Here is a 23,718-nt window from a genome sequence, read left to right on the forward strand (position 1 = left end):
ATTGACAAATAAATAATAATTAAAAATCAAATCTGTATGGCATTTATAACTCTATTTTGAGGGAAATAAGAAAGAAAAAAAATGCTTTCAAGACTACTATTTGCTAATCAAAACTGGTGATCTAATGGATAAACACCAAAATCCCCACCCATGTAAAGAATGGAGTAGACAAATACAAAAAAGCAAGCAAAACACATCTATCAAACAATGCTCCCAACCGTTTTAATTGTCATAATCTTTACTACTTCAGAGATCTAAGTTATCAAACATACAAACTAGAGAAAATTTTCAGTGATTATAGCACTATTCATTAAAAACTACTAAGGACAAAAATACAGCTCACAAACTAACAATGGTTCATGAAATTATACACAGTGCTAAAAAATATTCATTTCATGATTATTTTTACTTAAGCTTAGAAATGAATTAGCCCCTTTGTATTTTATACATATTTTTTATAAGTCCTTTTTATTTTAGAGCGTTCTGTGTATTCCCCAGTATTTTCATTAAGTGGAAAAAGTTCTTTTTATTTTTATTTAAAACTAAAATAAATAGCCATTTATCGCTTTAGACATAGGACAGTGCTATAACATCAAATTTAGTCGTCTGTGTATAATTACAAAGAAAAGGCTATAAACAGAATATCAAAGTATGGGAATTTCATTTATATGCAGTTTCACACACATCACTAAACAACCACTTACAGGGCTATCTATTAAAAATAAAAGCAGCACTTACAGCGGGCCTCTTGAGTCCCACACCCAGTGTGCCACAACTACAGTGCCAGGAGGCAGACTCCTGCCCGACAGGAGACAAGGTGTACACAAGGATAGGCCAAGTAAAAAAAAGTAAAACTGTGACAGAGGAACAAAAATAAACGGCACCTGCCATGTCTAGAGGAGATCTATAATGTAAGTTACATTTAATCCATTTAACAGGGATAAATTGCAGTATAGTTACGGAACACTCCTCACTCATTTGAAGCAACAGAAGCACCAGTCAAAATATGATCAAGTTAGACCGGAAGAATTAAAAATACGGTAGCCTTTCTGCATAAGTTAATGTACCTTATGCAAGGCCTTTTGTAATTTTAGAACTGGTAGCTGAAGCAAAGCTACAATGCAAACCATCATTTGTACTCCTCTTCTGCAAAATGCGATTTACAGGTTTTGCACCATAAAATAAAAAGCCTAAGAAAAATGAATCTTACTTGAAATAATCGTATTTAATTAAAAGTCTTAAATTGGATACAACAATGTTAACATAGAGAGCATCTTATAGCAAGCAAACTGATACTATCAAAAAATTGTAACAGCCACACAGAATCAACGATTCAGAAGCAGTACTCAGAGAGTATGCTTTATAGTCCACTGTAATTTGAACTTGGGAGTTTCTTGCCCTGTTCTTTTGAAATTTTGAAGTTTTCTTTTTCTATTTCATCTAAATACTCATCTACCAAAACAAAAAATCATAGTTCAGATAGGGGAGTTGTTTTTAAATCCATGCCTTTACCTACCCATGGGCAAACGCCGATTGTCTCCCAGGGACATTCCAGAAAGTACTGACACCCTAAGACAGTAATTCTGGGATCTTATTACGGCCAAGAAAAGGCTGAATTGCCAGTGCTATAACATCATTCCCAAAATTAATCTTTCCAGTGGGGGGGCAGCCCCAGAACAAATGAGTGTAATTCAAAAGGTATTGAAGTTTCATCTATGGGTAGGTATAGATGGAAATCCCATATTATTCAGATAGTCTTTTGTCGAGATTCCTGAAACTAGTAAACAAAGTCATTCAAATGCTCTTGGACTATTACCCTTCTCATAATTTCTGAACTTAAGTTACATATCACAAGCATCACATGCAGGCTTATAAACACCAATCTATTAAAAAATTATCATAATCAGCGCTAATAAAGCCACATTGCCAGTGATTTTCTCAATAAGGATGATTATGAAGATTTACAGTGAGTGACAGAATTACCTTGCTGAAGTCAACAGTACTATTTTCTCTGCTTCCTCCACTTCCATTACCTTTAATTTCTCCACTTTTACTATTATCCAAGTTTCCAGGTGCAGACTGTGGAGAGGCCAAAACACCTGAATTTGAATTTAAGAACAACAACAACAAAATCCAAATTAGTAAGGAGGAAATTCACTTTCTAGATGGACTCTGCTCATATCCTGAAAGTGATAATTTATCAAAAGCAAATGTGCAAGGTTAAAAAAAAAAAAAAGTGCCAGGTGTTAGTACCGTACGAGCAAGACCAGAGTAAAATTTTAAGCAACAATGAGGCTGTTTATTTTAACATTTAAAATAACTGGAATGTACGAAAACGGTGGTCTTTTGCCAACAAGAAAAAAAAATGTGAGTAGGTGAGCACAGACGATGGAAGATCTGGGTCAGCTCACACTACGAGCCCCTGGGGAACGCGCTTCTAACACATCTGACATACACGCGAATCGCACTGCATGTGGCACACTGACGTGAGTGACATCGTTTACTTTCTGAGAAACCCTAGATGCGACTCAGAAATCCACCATAACAACTTCCTCAACAATTTCATTTCTCAGGTAGTATTTATGTGCTGCCTCCTGCCGTTATTCCTAAGAAAAAGAACTTGGAAAGATAGTAGCAATGTTTTTACAATATAAATAACAAAGACTAAGGGTTTTATAGTCAAACATATCTGTGTTGAAATAAGCACTCTCTGGGGCACCTGGGTGGCTCAGTCTGCTAAGAGTCCGACTCTGGCTCATGTCATGATCTCACAGCTTGTGGGTTCGAGCCCCACCATCGGGCTCTGTGCTGTCGGTTCAGAGCCTGGAGCCCGCTTTGGAGTCTGTGTCTCCTCTCTCCACCCCTCCCCCGCTCACACTCTGTCTCTCAAAAAATGAACATTTAAAAAAATTAAAAAAAAAAAAAAAAGAAAGCAGCACTCTCTGCCACTTGGTAGCCATGTGACTTCAACTCACTAAAACTAAGACTCAGACAAACCTGTAAAATTAGCTTGTTTGGATTACAAACAGTAGATAAATGTGCAATCATTAGAATGCTCACTTCAGGTAACATTCAGCAGCAATATTTCACAATAAAATAACCTAAAAATAACCTGTAGCCTATACCCAATCATTACCACTATGAATTTTGCAAAAAGTTCCAATCTCAGTATTTATCAAGTATGTAACACAGATTTCTACCATTAAATGTATCTCATTTTTTCAAAAACACCCAGGATATTCTAGTTCAAGAATATATAATCTTGCCCCAAACACACAGTACCACAGGAGAAAAGGTGCTGGAGTGAATTACAACAGACTTGACTTAACTTTAACTCTGCCACTCACCACAATCCAGTGATCCACAGAAATCCAGTTAAGCAGTTTGTGCTTAAATCCTATAAACTTTAAAGTCAGTGTTAGTGAAGCGCCTGAACTGTAAGCACATGGGCTACATCTGATGCATCTAATGGAATTTTCATTTTTCTGAAACACACTGTAACTAATAACTGAAACCAAGTCATCTGGGCCTACTGCTTAACCTCAATGACCAAAGACGTTTCTTGATACCCCCTTCTCTGTCACAGAATGTTGCCGTGACCCAAAACCTAAGTATAAAAAGCATATGCAAACTATTGGGGCACCTGACTGGCTCAGCAGGTGGAGTGTGTGATGCTTGATCTTGGGGACGTGGGTTCCAGCTCCCCACTCAGTGTAGAGATTATTTAAAAATAAAACCTTAAAAAAAAGGCATATGCAAACTATTTAGCTAGATGCTCTGGAAGTGTTAAACAATTCTGAAATAAACACTATTTCCTAAAACTTAGCTCCTTTCTCACCACCTTAGCTTAGCCAAGTTATTATGATCCCTCTTCTTTGACCTTTGTCTCTAAACTTCCAGAACAAGGTCCGTTCCTCTATTAATTCCTTTATTAAAATACACTGCCCAAGTGGAGAAAAAAAAGCTGACCCGTAGTTTTCAGTGGCTTCCACTGACTTCCATACAGGAAAATGAAGACTATCATTAAGGCCTTGGCGGCAGCTGCACATAAACATCAGTACATATACTTCTAACTACTAAATGTATTATATCCACAGATGCATAATCAAAAGAAAACATGTGCAATTCCCCAGAATTGCCTCAGCCACCGGCTTCCGGAGAGAAGAGCGGGATAAGACCATGGGGGGAACGTAAGGACACAGTGGGAAGGGGAAGAAGAAATGAGGAGGAACCCATACTGATAAAGCCAGAACATGATCCGAAGTCATTCGGCTAGGTTAACCTGGTCATCCGGAACCTATTAAAATGGGCATGCCAAGTACAAGTTAGAGCTGTTCACCATGATCTTGTCTACACAGTCCTTCACAGTCTCAGCTAAGATAAAGCTGTTTCCTCAATCAGTGAAGGAAGTCTCCCCGTCTGTGCAGTAAATTTCTGGTGCTCAGGATTACGTGAGTAAATTCCCCAAAGTTAAAAGTATCATTAGCGCAAGACTGAATTTCTTTGTATTTTCTTAAAAGAAGAAGCAATGCATGTACATATAAAATCAATACTCGGATTTAAAAATCATAGTTTGGGGGCGCCTGGGTGGCGCAGTCGGTTAGGCATCCGGCTTCAGCCAGGTCACGATCTCACGGTCCGTGAGTTCGAGCCCCGCGTCAGGCTCTGGGCTGATGGCTCGGAGCCTGGAGCCTGTTTCCGATTCTGTGTCTCCCTCTCTCTCTGCCCCTCCCCCGTTCATGCTCTGTCTCTCTCTGTCCCAAAAATAAATAAAAACGTTGAAAAAAAAAAAAATTTAAAAATCATAGTTTGGTAAATCTATTATTTTGTCCTTACATTTTTTTCTCACAACAGCATATCTAACTAGAGAAAGATAAATCAAAGATATCAGAGTCTTCTGTCACTAAAGGTTTGAAAATAAAAGTAGTTGGGGGAGGGGGGGGCGCCTGGGGGGCTCAGCCGGTGAAACATGCTGACATCTCAGAGCCTGGAGCCTGCTTAGGATTCTGTGTCTCCGTCTCTCTTTCTATCCCTCCCCTGCTCATGCTGTTTCTCTCTCAAAAATAAACACTTAAAAAACTTGAAAAGAAAAAAAAAAAAAAAGGAGTTGGAGCAGAGGTGCTCAAAGTGAGAAGGTTTTGTCCGCCGGGACACATCTGGCAAGATGTAGGGACATTTTTGGTCGTCACAACTAGGGAGTGTAACTGGCGGCTAGTGAACAGAGGCCCGTGATGGTGTCAGACATCCTACACTGCACAGGACAGCCCCTTATGACAAAGGCATGTCCAGCCCAAAATGTCAATAGCGCCATGGCTGAAAGTCAGAAGACTGTTGCAAATACTACAAAACAGCTTAACTCTTTTACATGTAGTTAGTCTCTAAAATGGAACTGTTAGGAAAATAACTTCGTTCCCTGTCCAAAATGATACTGAGGCCACCTTCCTCCTGTAACATAACATCAGACTTCAAGGACACTCAACCAGAGTTTCTAGGTGCTTGAAGCACCAAAGGCAATTAAACAAGGGAATAACATATAGCTGTCCCTATTATTTTAATTACATACCTTCTATAGATGTCTTCAAACAGTAATTAGGAGCTTTTTCTTACCTTTAGAAATTCCCTCCATTCTAATTTATTTTCTTTAAATCTCATGGCATACTTTTAGAAAAGGAGGAAAAGCAGCTTAATAATGTTCCTCGATTTTCAGGTAATTGCTACTTTTATCCCATTAACAATATGGCCTAACAAGCCACTGTGAACTCATATGTCACCTCCTAGTTACTATAGAGAATTTATAGCTCCTCATAGAAGCTGGTAAAACAAGAAATGCTGAGTGTTAATGCCTAGATACAGGTAAAAACAAATGCAAGGAATTAACTTTAAAATCACTTTTGTTCAAGGTGCCTGGGTGGCTCAGTCAGTTAAGCATCTGACTCTTGATTTTGGCTCAGGTCATGATCTCATGGTTTGTGAGATCGAGCCCTGCATGAGGCTCTGCACTGACAGTGTCCATGGAATCTGCTGGTTCCTTGTAATTAAAAGTGCTGATAAACATTTTTTGAAAGAAATTTATTTATTTATTTATTTATTTATTTATTTAGAGAGAAAGAGAGACAGCACAAGCAGGGGAGGGGCAGAGAGAGAGGGAAACACAGAATCTGAAGCAGACTCCAGGCTCTGAAGCAGACTCCAGGCTCTGAGCTGTCAGCACAGAGCCCAATGTGGGGCTCGAACTCACAGACTGTGAGATCATGACCTGAGCCGAAGTCAGATGGTTAATCAGTTGATTAACCATCATTTGGGCCACCCAGGTGCCCCCCAAAATTTTATTTTTTTAAAAAAGCAGTGCCTGGGAGGCTCAGTTGGTTAAGCGTCCGACTTCGGCTCTGGTCAGGTCATGATCTCACGGTTCATGAGTTCGAGCCCCGCACTGGGCTCTGTGCTGACAGCTCAGAGCCTGGAGCCTGCTTCAGAGTCAACGTCTCGCTCTCTCTCTGCCCCTCCCCACTCGCACTCTGTCTCTGTCTCTCAAAAATAAAGTCAAAAAAGATTTTTTTAAGGAAAAATAAAATAAAAAAGAGTGCTAATTATTTCCAAGTAAATAATTCTAGTTATTTCTTTCTCTTTGTTCAGTTCCCTCATTATATATTTTCCATGAAGTACCAAAATCTACAATGAAATATTATAGATCTGAGTTCAATTCCTTGCTCTGGTCATTTATGGTATGATCTTAATACCTTCAATGTCTTTGTTTTCTTCATTTGTAAAACAGGGATGAACCTCATCAAATTGTTAGAATTATAAATACGATATATTTAATATATCATTATGCCACTGTGTGTGGAACAATATTAAACAATAGTAGCTGTAACTGTCATCATAATTAATGTCACAATGATTTATCCACCTTACTTCCATCTTTTTATTTCTAAAAGTATATACATTTTGGCAACTACAATGAGCCTTGATGAAACATACTTGGTATGTTTGGGGAAATTCAATACAGAGAAGTCTGTCATCTAGTGGTAGGACCATGAGGATTTTGTCGGAGGACTTAGGCTTGTCACTTACTAGTTGCATGACTCGGGAAGTTATTTAACTTTTCTGAGTCTGAAGTCTCTGAAGATGGGTGTATCCACCTAACTTACACCACTTTGCCTAGACATTAAGTAGGCCAATATAATAAACGTAAGCTATCAGTGAAGTGTTAGGTGTTCTCAGTATTATGGAAACATGCAGTAATTAATACCTGTGTGGTGAAAACCAGTAGCTCGCATTCCTATGTCATACGCTTAGCTGTCAGTAAGAAGTAGTTACTAAAGAAGACTTCTTTATATAAACTGGGTGGAAAGATACAGATGTTTAAACATATGTATAACCAATATATTACAGAGAGCCAATATTACCATAATATATAACCGTAGATGAATTATGCCCCTTTTACCCACTAAGAAATAATTTTTCTAATTCACAGACAAAAAGAGATCCTCGCTACGACTACAGGATTGCTATAGCCACGACTACAGGTCCTGAAAATTTCAAGGTGAATTTGGATAAAGATAGATATGGCATTCAACAGAGAACAATTAAAGTCTATTCCAAATATAAAACTAGCCTTAAAATCATGATGATTCCTTCCAGGTAGCCACTGGAGAACTTCAATCTTCTCAGAGACAAAATGAGGAAGAGAACATTCGATCCTATTTGTGTCAGGAAGGTTAAAATACACCGCACTCTTTGGATAAAAGCACGGAACAGTAGATTAAGAGGCATATCGCCTCATGCAACTTATGTCCGACATGCGTTCACCACATCATGAATGAAGCGCACAAGAAGAAAAGCCACCGTTTTTTAAAAATCACGGCAAATCGAAAGATCGCTTCTAAAAATTCCTACGTTTTTCTGAACTATCCAAATGCCCTGACCTGTAAAACGTCTGAAAATTCTTGAAAGGGCTACATTATGTGTATCTTCTTTGGAGTCGCTTTGGAGGTTAAAATTTTCTAAGAATTACGCTCCCTTCTACCATACGCTATAAGGAAAACAAACCATGCACAAGTCAAAGTTGTAAGCATGAGGTACATTTGCTGCTAAAGCTCCGTGCTGAGAGGCATTCCGCGTGCAAGAGAGGCAGCGGCAGGGGGCACCGCACACGGAGGGTGTGAATAGTTGCCTGGAGTCATGCCAACATTGTCCTCAGCCTTCTGCTCCTGGCCTGTGGGCGCTGCCGAGTCTTCCTCGGGCGGATGAATTACTACTGTGGGGACAGCATCACTGGCAGGTGAGACCAGCAGCTCTGGGGCCTGAGGCTGACTCTGCTGGGAACTTCTGGAGGTCGGGCGACTGACGCTAGGGCTGGAAGGAGGGCTGTGCTGAGGGGTGGGTACTGGGGTTGGACACCTTGAGCCTGCAGGGCTTCCAGCTCTTGAAGAAGGAAGAAGATGACTGAGAAGAAGGGAGAAAGGCGACTCTCCTCTCAGGGAAAGGTTTGAGGCGGACAGGCCTGTTCGCAAAGAGTGGCGGGAGGCTGACAGGCCTTCCCCTGAGACAAAACAAATAAATGAAACACGATGAAGTTCGCTGCAGAAGGCAAATTGAGACACACACACACACACACACGCGCACACACACACACACACACTCACAAAATCAATTTACAATGTAAACTGCAAGCTCCGAAGCCCCAAATTTGAAATCCATGCTATCAGAGTTAGCATGGCAATGAGATTTCCAAATGTGAGAAAGTCACTGAAAAGTTGCTGGAATTACCATTCATTCCCTGAAGGTGTATCCAAAAAAACAAAACAAAAAATACAAAACAATGCAAATGACAGACTGGGCAGGGGAATATTCTGTTAGTAATTATAATGCCCAATCATATAGCTTTAAAAAAAAAACAATATCAATGCAAAGTTGATAAATAATAAACAGCAAATGAGAATACGATTTAAGAATAATCCAAGAAATAAAACCCTAAACAAAACTTACAAGTACTGATAGCTTATATTCAGTGTATTTTTCCTAAACTGTACTGAACTGCTACAGACAATTATCTCTCACAATAAAAGTCGACATTAGCTAATAACTCTTAACTTAAAGTTGGTATCAAATCTTCATATTAGTAGAGCATCATCTGGTAGTGCTCCCAGGTAAAATTCTAAAACATAAGACAAATTATAGGAATTTTTTAAAAATAAAAATATAGTGTCGATTTGAAAGGATATTCTTGCGCTCTCTAAAGATATTAACACATGTCCTGAAATATGCCTCCATTTCTAATACAGCAGATAAAATTAAATAATACAATTGTTTAATCCAGCTAGATAATAAAGTATTTTTCACCAACAATGGCAATAACGAAATAAGTCTAGCATATTTCCAAAGGTCATATATATTTATATTTCAAACACCTCGTGTTCTATGACATGTACCTTAGTAAAATAACACTGATTTTAGGAAAAATATGGTATGACAGACAATCCCATATGATCTAAGTTATCAAAGCCAAATACTCAAGAGATCTCAAGACATGAATCAACAAACCACCACCATTTAGTTTAAAACAAAAGCTACATGCAGAAAAACTGTTAGCTTACAGCTACAACACAACAAAATAACAGAATGTCCATGCTAAAACGGCATTTAAAAGAAAACAGCCATTGTGTTACGATTAAAAGGAACCAAATGACAATCAGGGAATCATCAGGAACCATCCACATGAGCAAAAAAGATTCAATAGGGTCTCTCTGAGTAAATGAACTCATTTCCCAAAAGTTGAGAGTATACACTACATGAAAGATGAAAACGAGAGGTAAAATGTGACACAGGTGGCTTGCTTTAAAATTACACTTACGCCCCGAAGTAAGTGTAATTCTTTCTTTTATTCTTAGGGTCACTTACGTATACAGAGGCATAACCTTAAACAGATTAAGAAGAGTTCTAATGGTCAAACGCTCAGAAGATGGTCTTGAGTATGTTTACACTGAGCTGCAAAAGACGATTACTGTCAAACTTCAAATGTATTAAATCCCATCACCAAAGGCTGTTTGGAGAACACTTAAAAGCCATACTATTACTGCCGGGACAGAAAGGAGGAGCAGAGAGACACTGTGGCCCATCTTGTACTCCTCTTCACTCTAATCCTTTTAGGCCTTGAGTAATGGCAGCAGCTAGAGGCAAGAATGACCCTCATAAGCAACTCCAACCCTTTGTATGTAGGTTTTGCAGAGTCACTGTCTTCAGAGCTCTCTTCTGAGAGCCAAAATAGAACCCCAGGGCTGTATTCTTCTACTTTAAAAAGAGGCAGGCAAAGCCTCCGGGCGCTCCAGTCTTAAAACAGGGACAGAGGTAACCGGCTACAAGAACACTGCTGTATCCCCACATGACCACTACCAGACCACGAGTGAGGGCGGAGAGCTGGAACATGTGGGTCCGTGCCACTCTCAGAGGTTAGGAGGACATCGGGGAGGTCATCCCTAGCATAAGAACAAAACATCCATAAAAACTTGCACAAACTGTATAAATAAAGGGCAGTGAAATCATCAAAACAATGCCAGAACACTAGTTTCTGTGCAGCAAATAAAGTAAACTCAGGAAATGAAGAGAAAAATCACTATGAAAAACTCGAATACAGATAATAAAAGTTTAAACCCAAGACTTGGAATTTTAAGATTAAACTTACAGATCATAATTTATGCCTCCTTCATTTATTATACGAGAATTCTTGACAAAAACAAAAAAGCAAAATAAATAGGAAGAAGGAATTCAGGATTAGCTATAGTGACAGTGTTCTGTATGTCACCAATACTTAAATGTGCCATTTTAATGAGAGTGAATTTTAAATTTTTTCATCTAAACGATTTCTACAGATTAATGGTCACGTTGTCAAGAATGGTATTTTAGAAATGATATGTTTTAAATACAAAGATAACATTATTTTTTAAAAAGAATAAAAGGGATACTAAAATGACCCACAGAATTATCTGTAAGAAGTATCTTTCTTCTCCCAAATGCTAACTGTACTAGACTGGAATGCTGTTAGAGCGGAAGGGTTAGCGAAAATTGGATGCCACAACTTATCTCACCATTCCTTTCAAGCAAGTGAGGGTCAGAATGTTTCTTGCCTATATCTGCAAAAGATCGCACAAGGGGAATCCGACTGGTGAATCTTTTCTCATTCTGATGATGATGTCTCTTCAAAAGAGCTTCTCTGACATTTTCTCTTATGGACTCATCCAGTTGGCCAGAGGCTATCATGTTGTCCAATACCATATCTATTGAAAGAAAAATAAATAGATAGCAGCCATTGTTACTAAAGAAGCTAACACTTGGATGACCGTAACACAGAGTAAGCAATAAATTGTAAGTGGAACCTTACTGAAAAATAAGATCTTTAAATAGTTCTAGAAAGTATTATTCTCTTCTGATATTGTATAATGTACACGTAAGATAAATATGAACATTATCTAAGGAAAATAAACAAGTTACAAGGAGACCCTTATTTTAATAAGTCCTGTTATTTATTTATAAAGGGGCCCTTTATAAAGGGGTCACACTAATAGCTTCCCTGTAGTTGCAAGTGCTTTCCTGCTATGGACACAATAAATTCTATTAAAGTGAATATTCAATAATACTGGCTTCCTAAAACATGAAGGTATTTTATTGCTTCACTTCATATTTTTCATCAAAACTATAGATGGATATCTGGACTCCTTCATTCAGTAATTAACTATTTGCCTATTATGGTTGGAAATATAGCATTTAACTAAGCAGATCAAGTTTCTGCTCTCACTCCTCCAGAGGTAGAAATACCAGTGAGCAAATGAAAAGGTAAAATATCATGAAGTAGTAATTTCTAGGAAGATGAGTACATCGGGGTATGAAGGGGGTGGGGGGAATTGATGTAATGCCATATGATACATTATTGTAGGGGCTGGACTATTTTTATAACTGTATTTGTAACTACTTTTAACCTATAAATAAATAAATATATATCTATATCTATATCTTTTTTTTTTTTAAAAAAACAGTGCCACTAATTTGAGATAAAGAGTCAAGTTTTGAAACCTGTAAGAGTCCTCTAACAGAAAACTGGAATCAACCTACCTAGCAGGTAAACTGTAACATTAACACAATGACTAGAGACTGGCATACAAGTGGACCCTGGATTATAAAACATTACATTGTAAATAATGAAAATATTACATTGTATTATGCGATCACTGCAAAGCCAAAGTAAATGTCTCCTACTCAAGAAATCTGTACATTCACAGGGAACTGACTTTGATATGAAATTCATACCTCTCTATACTTTCTAGACCTTTCTTCCTTTTCCTCCTCCTCCTTAGATTACTTTCTTTTTCCTTGTACCACCTGTTCCTTGTTCCCATGTGTTCAGTCTAAAAATAGGTAATACATTTAATGTACTCGTGGATCCTCCCCAGCTACCTTTGTCCAAAACTTGAAAAAACAAAAGCTCTTTTCTCTACATTTCCCGAAACAGACCGCATATCCCACTTATGGCACTAGTCACTTTCTTGCTGGTACTGTAGGTGGGACTGTCTAACTCAATCTCCTAAACTCCATTAAAGACAAAAGGTGTTCTTTATATGTGTACTCCTCGTGTGGTCCCACACAGGATGGAAACTCAACACAGAGCTATTAAATCAAGGGTCTAAACTTCCACCACATTTCCCTAACTTAAATACCCCTAATTGCAGCGCAAATTAAATATTAAAAAAGGCAGACTACTATAACCTGCTATTTCATCTAGAGTGCTTGCTCTCATATCCAGCATGACTGTTCCATTTAAGATGCAACTTCTGAGTTCAAAAAGACTATGCAAAGAGAGAGTTGCCACATAAGGTTTACTCCACCGGTCACCGCCATCTTCAACATCCTCTTCAAATTTCAGCCATCTGAAATGTGTAACACATAAAAAACATTTTACAAATAATGAGGATTATAAATAATGAAATCCTTATTATTTGCTTCTTTTAATATGAAACACATAAACCTGTTCTTTTAAAGATAAACAAAGATCACCACCAACAACCACAAAATTTGGCTACAGACACATCTTTGCAAATCAAACTAATAGTCCACAGTATCTATCCTCCCAGGTTACCTTACAGCTCCTCCTCCTACTCTATCGCAACAGTGGAATTCCCGCTGTGGAATTTCCATAGTTTCCACTTCTAATTCTCTTTGAAACTGAAAATATGCAGCAGGATCATGACTTTTTCAAATGTATTTCTCTAGTCAAAGACATTAGAAAGTACAATTAACATAATTGCCTTCTGTGCTGTATTAAAGTATTCCTTAAGAAAACGAATTTTGAGAATTAAGAGATACACTGAAGATGTAACTTCTAGACACGAGGAAATTCTCTGCTCGGTATTTCAAAGCACCAGGTAGCTCATAAATTCATTACATTTACATTACAAGAAGAAATCAAGAAAAGCCAACTAAATACTGAGACTCAGTATTACTACCTGGCGGTTTCTTTCCATTCGTACTCTTCTCCATCTCTGTAACACAGTTCATCCATTTCCGTAAAGAGGTCATGCGGAATGTGCTCTTCATCATCATCTTCAGTGCCAAGAATGAACTGAACTCTTTGGGATGGTGTGTCTTAACAAAAGAATTTAAATACGCTCAAAAATTGCCACAATTCATTCAAAGATAAACTCAGTTTGAAAGTGACATGTTTTTGTGATAAATAAATAAATAAACATACTCTTTTATTAAAATACTATAAATTTTGAAGGAAACGAGGACCAACAATCTGAAAATAAGAGTCTCACACAGAGGTCACCTCCACAGACAAAAAAAGAAAAACTGTATGGTAAAAATAAACAAATAAGGGATGCCTGGCTGGCTCAGCTGGTAGAGCATTTGACCCCTGAATCTCAGGGCTGTAAGTTTGAGTTGCACGTTGGGTTTAAAGATTACTTAAAAATAAAATCTTTAAAAAAAGATAAACAAGTGAAACTAATCTTATAACTGATGTAAAAACAAAAAAAAAAAGCAACTTCCAAAACCATGGAACACTGTGCTCAAAGACAGGACTTCTTTCTCACTCAAAATACAAGAACATGCTAGAGAAAACAGAATTTGTAAAAATATCTAATATGTAGCTAAATTCAAGAGTGAAAAAGGAAAATCTCCAAGGTCCAAAAAATGATGAGAAAAAGCAAAGCTAGGGGTCTACAGAAAGTGGCCTTTCCTGCTATCGTAGAGAAGTAAAACTCTTGTCAGCTGAGGTTAGGGAGGCAGGACAAGTCACTGTTAAGAAACAGATACCGCACTTGTGGCATCTGAATTTAAACTACACGGTACAGGCTCTCAAGAGAAATCAGTATAAATCCTAGTCCAGGACAGTTGAAAGCCCTGTGGCCACCAAACAACCAAAAGCACCAATTGAAAACAAAACCGAATCCTGCTGAATAGGAGACAGGAAGTCAAACTCAAAATTTACACCAAAGTAAACAAAACCTCCAGGCACTTACACGTGCAATGAACAGGTTAAAGAGTAGAAGGAATTCACACAGGAAAAGACAGATCTGAAGAAATTAGACAGACTGCATCAATGACAAATAAAAAGATGGGAAACAGAAGGTTCAGAGATGTAGAGAACAGAGTAAGAAAATCGACCAGGGGGCACCTGGGTAGTGCAGTGGGTTACACTCTTGGTTTCACCTCAGGTTCATGGGTCTGAGCCCTACATCACATTCTACGCTGGAGCCAGGGCCTGCTTGGGATTCTCTCTCCCTCTCTCTCTCTCTCTCTCCCTCCCTCCCTGCTCACACTGTCTCTCTCAAAACAAATAACCTTGAAAAAGAAAAAGAAAAAGAAAAAGAGAAAGAAAAAAAGACAATCAAACAGGAAGAACCCCAGAATGAAGAAAATACAAAGAATGGGGAAAAAGCAATAAAAACTGTATTAGAAAATTTTCCAGTACGTATATCACATGGATCTTCATATAAAAGGACTACCCTTGGACCTATGCAGGACAAACTAAAACATACTGTGACTGAAGTTACTGATGTTTTGAAATTTTCAACATTTTTAGGTCTTGCAATTCCTTCATCAGATTTATCCCCAAGCAGTATTTCTGGTGCTACTGTGAGTGGCAATTTCTGGCTGTTCTTTACTACCAGAGAAATATATGGAAAGATAATTGATTTTGTAGAGTGCAACCTTCCTAAACTCACATAGTTCTGTAGTTTCATAGACTGCTCAGGATTTACTAGATACATGATCCTGTATGTGTAAATAAAAACAGCTTTACTTCTTCCTTTGCAAGCTGTAGGCCTTTAATTTCTTTCTTGCCTTATTACACAGGCTAGGTCCTCCAGTACTATGTTCTGTAGAAGCAGCACAGAACAACCTTGCCTCTCTCCAAATCAGGAGAAAGCACTACATCTCTTCAGCACTAAACGTGACATTAAAGAAGTTTCTTTAATAGATGCTCTGTATCGGTCTGAGGAAGTTTTCTCTTATTCCTTGTTTGCTGAGAGTTTTATCATAAATGAGGATGGAATTTTGTCAAAGGCTTTTTCTGCACCTACTGAGATAATTATATGGCTTTTCTCCTTTATAGTATAAATATGATTATTTATATTGATAGTTAAACTTTACACCAACTCTGCTTTTCCACAGGTTATCACACTAATTTCCTATTGCTGTTGTAACAAATTACCACAAGCCTGGTGGCATAAACACAAATTTATTCTCTTATATATAATTCTGGAGTCTTACAGTACTAACATCATGGGGCTGGTTCCTTCTGCAGGCTCTAGGGGAAAATCCATTTCCTTACCTTTTCTCGCTTCTGGAAGCTGCCTACATTCTTGGGGTCTGAACACTTCCCCCTTACTACAATCAGTTGCTTCTGTGGTCACATCCACTACTTCTTTGATCTTTGGACTGCCTCTTACTAAGGACCCCTGTGATTGTAACTGGCCAACCTGTATTATCCACTATAACTTCCCTATCTCAAAATCCTTAACTTAATCACATCTGTAAATTCAAATTTGCTGTAAGATTAACATTCACAAGTTCCAGGCATTAGGAATTGGGACATCTTGGTAGGCATTATTCCCCCTAACACAGTCATAGTATCCTCTTTAGATACTGCTGTATAAAATATGTTTTTAGTTTGTTAAGAATTTCTGAAACTACATTCATGGGAAATACTTAGTTTGTAATTTCATTTTCTTATAATATCTGTATCTAATTTTTGTATCAAGGTAATGCTGGGTTCATAAAAATGAATTAGGAAGTGTTCCTTCATCTTCAATTGTCTGGAAGTCTGTGTAATTTCTTCCTTACATGTTTGATGGAATTCATCCATGAGCTCTGTGGGAGTAAATTTCCACTGCTGAACTGTTTTAGACTACAAATTTAATTTCTTTACACATATAGGGTAATTTAGGTTATCAATTTTTAGTAGCTTTTATTCTTAATGAATTTCCCCATCTCATCTACATTATCAATTTTGTTGGCATAACATCATCCATAATATTCCCTCATTAGTCTTTTAATATCTGTAGTGTATGTACAGAAATATTCTGCTACTGGTAATTTATCTTTTTTTTTTTTTCCTCCTAATCACTCTAGCTACAAGTTTATCAATTTTACTGGTTTTTTCAAAGAATCAGATTTCAGTCTGATTTCTGCTATTGTTTTTCTGAGTTTTATTTTATTTATTTCTGCTTTGGTTTATATTTTCCCTTTGTTTTCCTTACTTTGGTTTACTATGCTCTATGTTTTCTCTTAGTTTCTTAAGTTAGAAATGTAAGTCACTCATTTCAGATCTTCCTTTTCTAATATAAGGGTTAAGTGCTATAAATATTCCTTTATGCATTGCTTTGGCTGCATCTAACAATTCTCAATATATATGGGCAGTCTAACTTTGCACAGTACCATGCTAAAGGAACCTGCACATCAGAAGCATGTTCTCACTTCACAAGATTTTATCTCAATTATTGCCAGTACTGTGTTTTGTTTTTATGAGTTCAAAATGTTTCCTAATTTCTGCTGTGACTGCTTTTAACACATGGGTTATTGAGAAGCATCTTGTTTAATTTCCAAACATCTGGGGATTTTTCTTGATGTTATTGTAGTTTAATTCTACTGTGGTCAGAGAATACACTTTCAATCTTTTAAATGTATTAAGACTTGTTTATGGACTAGAATATTCTGCTTTTCTTGGGTGGAGGGCTCAATGAATGTGACTATCAATCCATCTGATAATGTTATTTAGGTATTCTATATCCTTATTGATTTTTTAACTTGTTCTATCCATTACTGACAAAAGAGAGTTGAAATCTACAACCTTATAAATGTATCCAACAACAATACATTTGTCTATCTTTTCAATTTTATCAGTTTTGCTTCATGTATTTTGAAGCTTTTACTACATGCATATTCATTTAAGATTGTTACACCCCGGTTTCAGCGATTTAATTTTTATGTGCCTTTGTGGGGTTCTCTTCATATTTCTTCTTAAGTTTTGCTGAACTCCTTGAACCTGTGTATTCAGAGTTTTCACTAAATTTAGAAATTTTTCAACTAGTATTTTTTCAAATTTCTTTTCTGCCACCCTCCTTTCTGGCACTCCAATTATACATATATTAGACTAACTGATATTGGTCTACAAATTATTGATGCTCTATTCACTCTAGGCTTTTCTGTTTCACTTTGGGGTAGTTTCTATCACTATTGTCTTCAAAATCACTGATCCTTTTTTTCTGTTGAGTCAAATCCTCTGTTAATCTTACCTAGGGTATTTTTAATTTAAGATACCTTATTTTTCATTTCTAGAAGTTCCATTTGGGCTTTCTTACATTTCCAAATTCTCTGTTCATCACAGTTACATCTTCCTGTATCTTCTTGAACATTCAAAGTAAACAGTGTAGTTGCTTTAACGTGCTGTTTTCTAATTCTATCAATTCTGTCATTTCTGGATCTGTTTCTACTGATTTATTTCTCTTGGTTATGGCTCATATCTTCCTATTTTTCATATTTCAAGTAATTTGTAGATATCAGATAGTGTGAACTTTACATGTTTAAGTGCTAGATTTTACAGTATTTCTTTTAGTAGTATTATACTTTGTTCTGGCAAAGACCTTTAATTTAATTTAATTCTTTCAAGACCTGCTTTAAAAATTTTTGGAGATCCACTGCAGTTTTTAGTGCAAAACTAATTAAGACCTGCTATTATGGCAATACCCTTCTGAGAACTCTACACAATGCCCTGTATGTCAAGGTCTTTCCACTCTGACTGATGGGAACACACCCTATTCCCAGTCTTACGTGAAATCCAAGAACTAGTTAGCCTACTGCCTTCTGATGGCTACTTCTCAGGCCTCAAGTAGTTTCCTTTGGCTTAAACTAGTACTCCACCAAAGATTCAAAGAATCCTTCTTCAACCTTTGGAACCGCCTCTGTGTATAGCTCTCTATTCTCTGGCACTCCACACCTGACTAGCTTCTTTGGCCTTCCCAAATTCCAAACTCCATCTCAACTCTGAGAGCCTTCAAGGAAGGTTCTGTTCCAGATTCCCTTCCTGTGCTGTGGCCTGGAAAAACTGTCTCTAGGTAATATGCTCAGACAAGCACAAGGCTCATCTTGCTTCCCCTCTCTCAGAGGTCAGAGTCCCATACTGCCTGTTGTCCAATGTCTGCAAATTACTGTTTTATATATGTACTATCTTTTAGTACAGCTTTTTAAGAGATTCCCATCACACTTAGTCTCTCTAAGCTGAAGTGTCTCCATCTACACAATGAAAACAATATCTGTCTTTTAAAAAGTGCAGGAAGGATTAAAAAAGATGTGGTATATATATACAATGGAACATTATTGGGCCATAAAAAAGAATGAAATTTTGCCATTTGCAATGACATGGATGGAGTCAGAGTATAATGCTAAGTGAAATAAGTCAATCAAAGACAAATACCATATGATTTCACTCATAGGTGGAATTTAAGAAACAAAACAAGCAAAGGGAAAAAGAGAGACAGAGAGACAAACCAAGAAACTGACTCTTAGTTACAGAGAACAAACTGATGGTCACCAGAAGGGAAAGGATTAGGGGGATGAGTTAGATATGATGAGGATTAAGGAATGTATTTGTCATGATAAACACTGGGTAATGTGTGGAACTGAATCATTATATCACACACCTGGAACTAGAATAACACTGCATGTTAACTAACTGGAATTAAAATAAAAACGAAAAATAAATAAAATTAGATTAAAAGTGCAGAGAGGATTAAATCAAAGGGTGTATGTCAAGAGCTTGGTGGAATGCTTAGCACAGAATTGGCAAGGCATAACGTACATGCTGTAGCTGTATTACACATAGGCATCGTTCCCTCTTCTTCACAAAAATGGTCCTTTGGCATAGCACACAAGTGCCTACAGGGTACTGCTCACGTAACTTTTCTAGAATGCTCATAGGACCCGTGTAGAGATGGCCATGTAGGCCCATGATGTCCTAAAAAAATAATGATGCCTTCGATGTCCACTACCTGCAATGTCTTAAGAGTCCTCCTCAGGCTGCACAGCGGTTTTTTCTGGCTCTCACCATACGCATTTCTCAGGGCCACTTAAATCAGTACCATTAATATTTATTATAACATTCTCTTTCCTCTACACTATGCCTTTTTTTTTTCCTGATTTCCTGTCTATTGGCATTTCTATATTTGTCTACTTTCAAACAAAAATCTTGTCCTTTCATAGACAATACTATCAACTCAGAGCACTCTTATTTGCACAGATAACCGAGTAGTTCAACTTAGTGGATAAAATTTTCTAGCCAAAAAATGTATTTAAAAATGAAAAAAAAATTTAATCTTGTCCAGGAGCCTGAAGATTCCAGATATTTGTTCCCTGCATATATAAATGATGAGATAGGTAATAGAGAAAAGAAATAAAATCCCATCAAACTGAAGTGTACATGTCAAGACTCAACTATTATGATTCCAAAGCTGGAATACAACGAAGAAAACAAAGGCCCTTCCTTTTTTCACTTCTCCTAAGTAGACCTTAGCCTATAAACTAAGTATCTTTCTTGTAGAAAAAATATTACTTCAATTAGTATTCTTCAAGACTTATAAAATATGTATGTCTAAATTACAGCAGACATAAAATTTAAGAAAGAAAATATTCCACTTTTTTGACAAAGCTTTCCAGGAGAGAATTTTAAAGTGTTAACAGAGAACTAGTGTCTTCTCTTACCATAGGAAGGAGACTCCCGTCCATCTTCTTTATCTGATTCTTTATCTTTTCTCCTCCGGTGGTGATGTTTGTGTCCCCGGTGCCTGTGACGCCTACGACTCTCTTTACTAAACGGGACGTGAACACCAATATAAACAGCTCGATGACCTAGCCAAAAGTTCAGAAACATTACTGGTTTTCCAAAAGGGACAAAGGTAATATACACAATAGTATACCGAATTTTGCTTTGATAAAAAAGAATTATATATAAGTTCATGTAATTAACAGTGTTATTTCCTGTTATTTTATTTTACAGAGCACTAAACAGAATGTTACATCATGGGTTAACACCACTGACTGATAAACATACTAGATAAACAGGTTACTTGTGTAAGCATTAGTTTGCAAGGCTAAAAACGTATTTTGAGAAAGATATCATACTATGCAGACATAAATTTATTCCATCTACATTTAATGTCAACCCTAGGTGATAGAAATTCTTAAGAGATATGTCTTAATGATAATACTTTATAATCAATGTTCACAAATGGACATTTATAAATATTTATTAGAATTTTGAAAATCCCAAATCAGTAAGGTCCAAATTCCTGAAAGCTACATTAAATGTAAATGGTCCAAATATTCCAATTAAAGGGCATGAATTGTCAGATGGGAGGGGGGGGGGGCAATACAATAAGGTTATCATATGCTTCTGGAATATAAAAGGCCACTGCTGATGCTGCATTATTCTGAGTTTGTATTGTAACCAACAAAACAGTTATAAAAAGCAGTCTCTGCTTTTGCCCACTAAATAAAACTTAATCAGGGAACTAGGACAGCTAGCAGCACTATATCAAATACTGAGGCATGAAATTGATTTCTTAAATAGTTTAAGTAAAGTTCCTATCTAAGCTGTGTGAAGTGAAAGGGGTGGTGGGCTACAAATTTAACTAACTTGCAACCATGCAAAAGCCTTCTGACACACAGCTGCTATTTGCCATTATGTACATTTAAAAATTAACAAGCTAAAATGTGAATAGTCAAGGACACTCTTTTCCTAACAAATCTCATTAAAATGGCCAGAAAATAAATACTTCAAGAAACTCAAGATCTTCATCTTTACATGAGATTTGAATATACAGCCAATCCTCATTATTTGTGAATTCTTTATTTTCCAGTTTGCCAACTTGCTAAAATTTATTTGTAACCCCAAAATCAATACTCCTAGCAATTCTGCAGTCATTTACAAATATCCAGAGCAGCAAAAAATGTGAATTGCCCAAAACACACATACCCAGCTAAGTTTGAAAAAGGTGACACTCTTGATTTGTTTCAGTTACCAATATATTACTATCAGTAAACTAAATAATCACATTCAAAGTAAAAGAGAACTAGACCTATAGAAATACAATGAATTAAAATTATCTGCTTAAACATCTTCCAGGACCTAGTACTCTGCCTAATATACGGTAGGCCCTAGATTTAAAAAAAAAAAAAAAAAATTGTACAAATTAACTACCAATTTTTTTTAATGTTACCAGAGAATCCCAAAATTAAAAATCATTTATATAGCACGGGGGGGGGGGGGGGGGGGGGAAGCAATGATGAAAATGTTCTGGAATGAGTGTGATGATGGCTACGCAATACAGATAACATACTCTAAAAAATTAATTACACACTTTATTTTTTTAATGCTTATGTATTTATTTTGAAAGAGAGAGAGAGAGGGAGTGAGCACAAGCAGGGGAAGGGTACAGAGAGAGATGGAGACAGAGAATCCCAAGAAGGCTCCACGCTCAGCCCAGACCCCGACCATGAGATCATGACCTGAGCTGAAATCATGAGCTGGATGCAGGGGCGCCTGGGCGGTTCAGTCAGTTGAGTGTCTGACTTTGGCTCGGGTCATGATCTCGTGGTTTGTGGGTTCAAGCCCCGAGGTGGGCTCTGTGCTGACAGCTCAGAGCCTGGAGCCTGCTTCAGATTCTGTGTCTCCCTCTATCTCTCTGCCCCCACCCCCACCCCACATACACTCTGTCTCTTTCTCCTTCAAAAATAAATAAACATAAAAAAAAAAAAAAAAGAGTTGGACACTTAACCACCTGAACCACCCAGTCACCACTAATTTATACACTGTAAGATGATAAAATTTACGTTAAATAAATTGTACTTCAGTAAATAAAAAAAAAATTATAACAAAACTCATGATTACTATCTAATTTTAGTGAAACTATTTTCTTTTGAACACTACAGAAAAATGTCAATTAAAGAGTCACATTCTCATCACTGTGCCCTGGGAATTACAAAGTTGTACTCACATTAGTATTAATGGGTTCTGGCACATAGCTCCAGTACACCAAAGTGAAAATAAATTATAGGAGTTTCCAATTTAGAAAGAATAGATAAACGGGAATATGCCAGAATCTGAAGATTGGGAGCTCAAGCCTTATCGTTTATTTGGCTCTTATTATCACCCTTGGTGTCCTCTGTTATAACTTTTTCTTTCCTTTTTCCTTAACCTTTAACTTTATTCTGTCAAAGACCTATTCAGACAAACTCTGAGATAAACTTAATCTCTCCCTCAAACTTGATACTGAAATTTAGATACGTACAAGGTGCGTAAAGCTAATGGCTCTGGGATAAACAAGGGAAGCAAAAGAACAAACCTATAGCTAAGTCTGCTCTTCACGTTCTGGGTCACACATATTTGAGGGGTGACATTAAATGCTAAACGATGGATTCACCACACATTTTAATTGATAAAATTATTGCTAAACATTTCAACTGCCCTAGTCCCTGGAATTCACAAAATCTAACCCTAAACTTATAGATAGCAGAGGTTCCTTCTAGAAGCCCTAGTAAGCCTAGACTTTCTTTTTTTTTTTTTTTTTAATTTTTTTTTTTCAATGTTTATTTATTTTTGGGACAGAGAGAGACAGAGCATGAACGGGGGAGGGGCAGAGAGAGAGGGAGACACAGAATCGGAAACAGGCTCCAGGCTCTGAGCCATCAGCCCAGAGCCCGACGCGGGGCTCGAACTCACGGACCGCGAGATCGTGACCTGGCTGAAGTCGGACGCTTAACCGACTGCGCCACCCAGGCGCCCCTAAGCCTAGACTTTCAAAGTCAATTTTAGGGGCGTCTGGGTGGCTCACTTGATTGAGTGTCCAACTTCGGCTTAGGTCATGATCTCACAACTCATGGGTTTGAGCCCCACGTAGGGCTCTATGCTGACAGCTCAGAGCCTGGAGCCTGCTTCAAATTCTGTGTTTCCTTCTCTGCCCCTCCCCTGCTCATGCTCTCTCTCTCTTTCAAAAATTAATAAACATTAAAAAATAAAAAATAAAGTCAATTTTAATAAACAGGGCTTTCTTTCATCTCATAATATGGAGAAGACTTATTTGCCTCTTTCCATGTCCTTTTTAAGAGCAACAGATTAAGGCCCCCATATGGTACCAGCTTTCACAAAAAGCTGTAACTTAAAAATGTAGTTCC

The 23,718-nt window shown here is 37.3% G+C and overlaps 1 protein-coding gene across 13 annotated transcripts in view; it reads right to left on the reverse strand.

The window, feature by feature from the left end:
- Nucleotides 1–23,718, reverse strand: part of SLC4A7 (solute carrier family 4 member 7) — a 111,732-nt gene that overhangs the window by 44,569 nt on the left and 43,445 nt on the right. For 4 of the 13 annotated variants that reach the window (XM_043595571.1, XM_043595566.1, XM_043595572.1 and 1 more), the window contains exons 3-7: nt 20,248–20,394; nt 13,494–13,632; nt 12,757–12,917; nt 11,085–11,273; nt 1,984–2,099 (exon numbers count right to left, since the gene is read on the reverse strand). In XM_043595571.1, the coding sequence (XP_043451506.1) occupies nt 1,984–2,099; nt 11,085–11,273; nt 12,757–12,917; nt 13,494–13,632; nt 20,248–20,394 (752 nt within the window). Of the gene's footprint in view, nt 1–738; nt 799–1,983; nt 2,100–8,173; nt 8,543–11,084; nt 11,274–12,756; nt 12,918–13,493; nt 13,633–20,247; nt 20,395–23,718 lie in introns of all 13 variants that reach the window. The other 9 variants (XM_043595569.1, XM_043595562.1, XM_043595563.1 and 6 more) reach the window with 4 other exon arrangements.

The sequence above is a fragment of the Prionailurus bengalensis genome, chromosome C2, assembly GCF_016509475.1.
Source record: "Prionailurus bengalensis isolate Pbe53 chromosome C2, Fcat_Pben_1.1_paternal_pri, whole genome shotgun sequence".
Taxonomy (NCBI): Eukaryota; Metazoa; Chordata; class Mammalia; order Carnivora; family Felidae; genus Prionailurus; species Prionailurus bengalensis.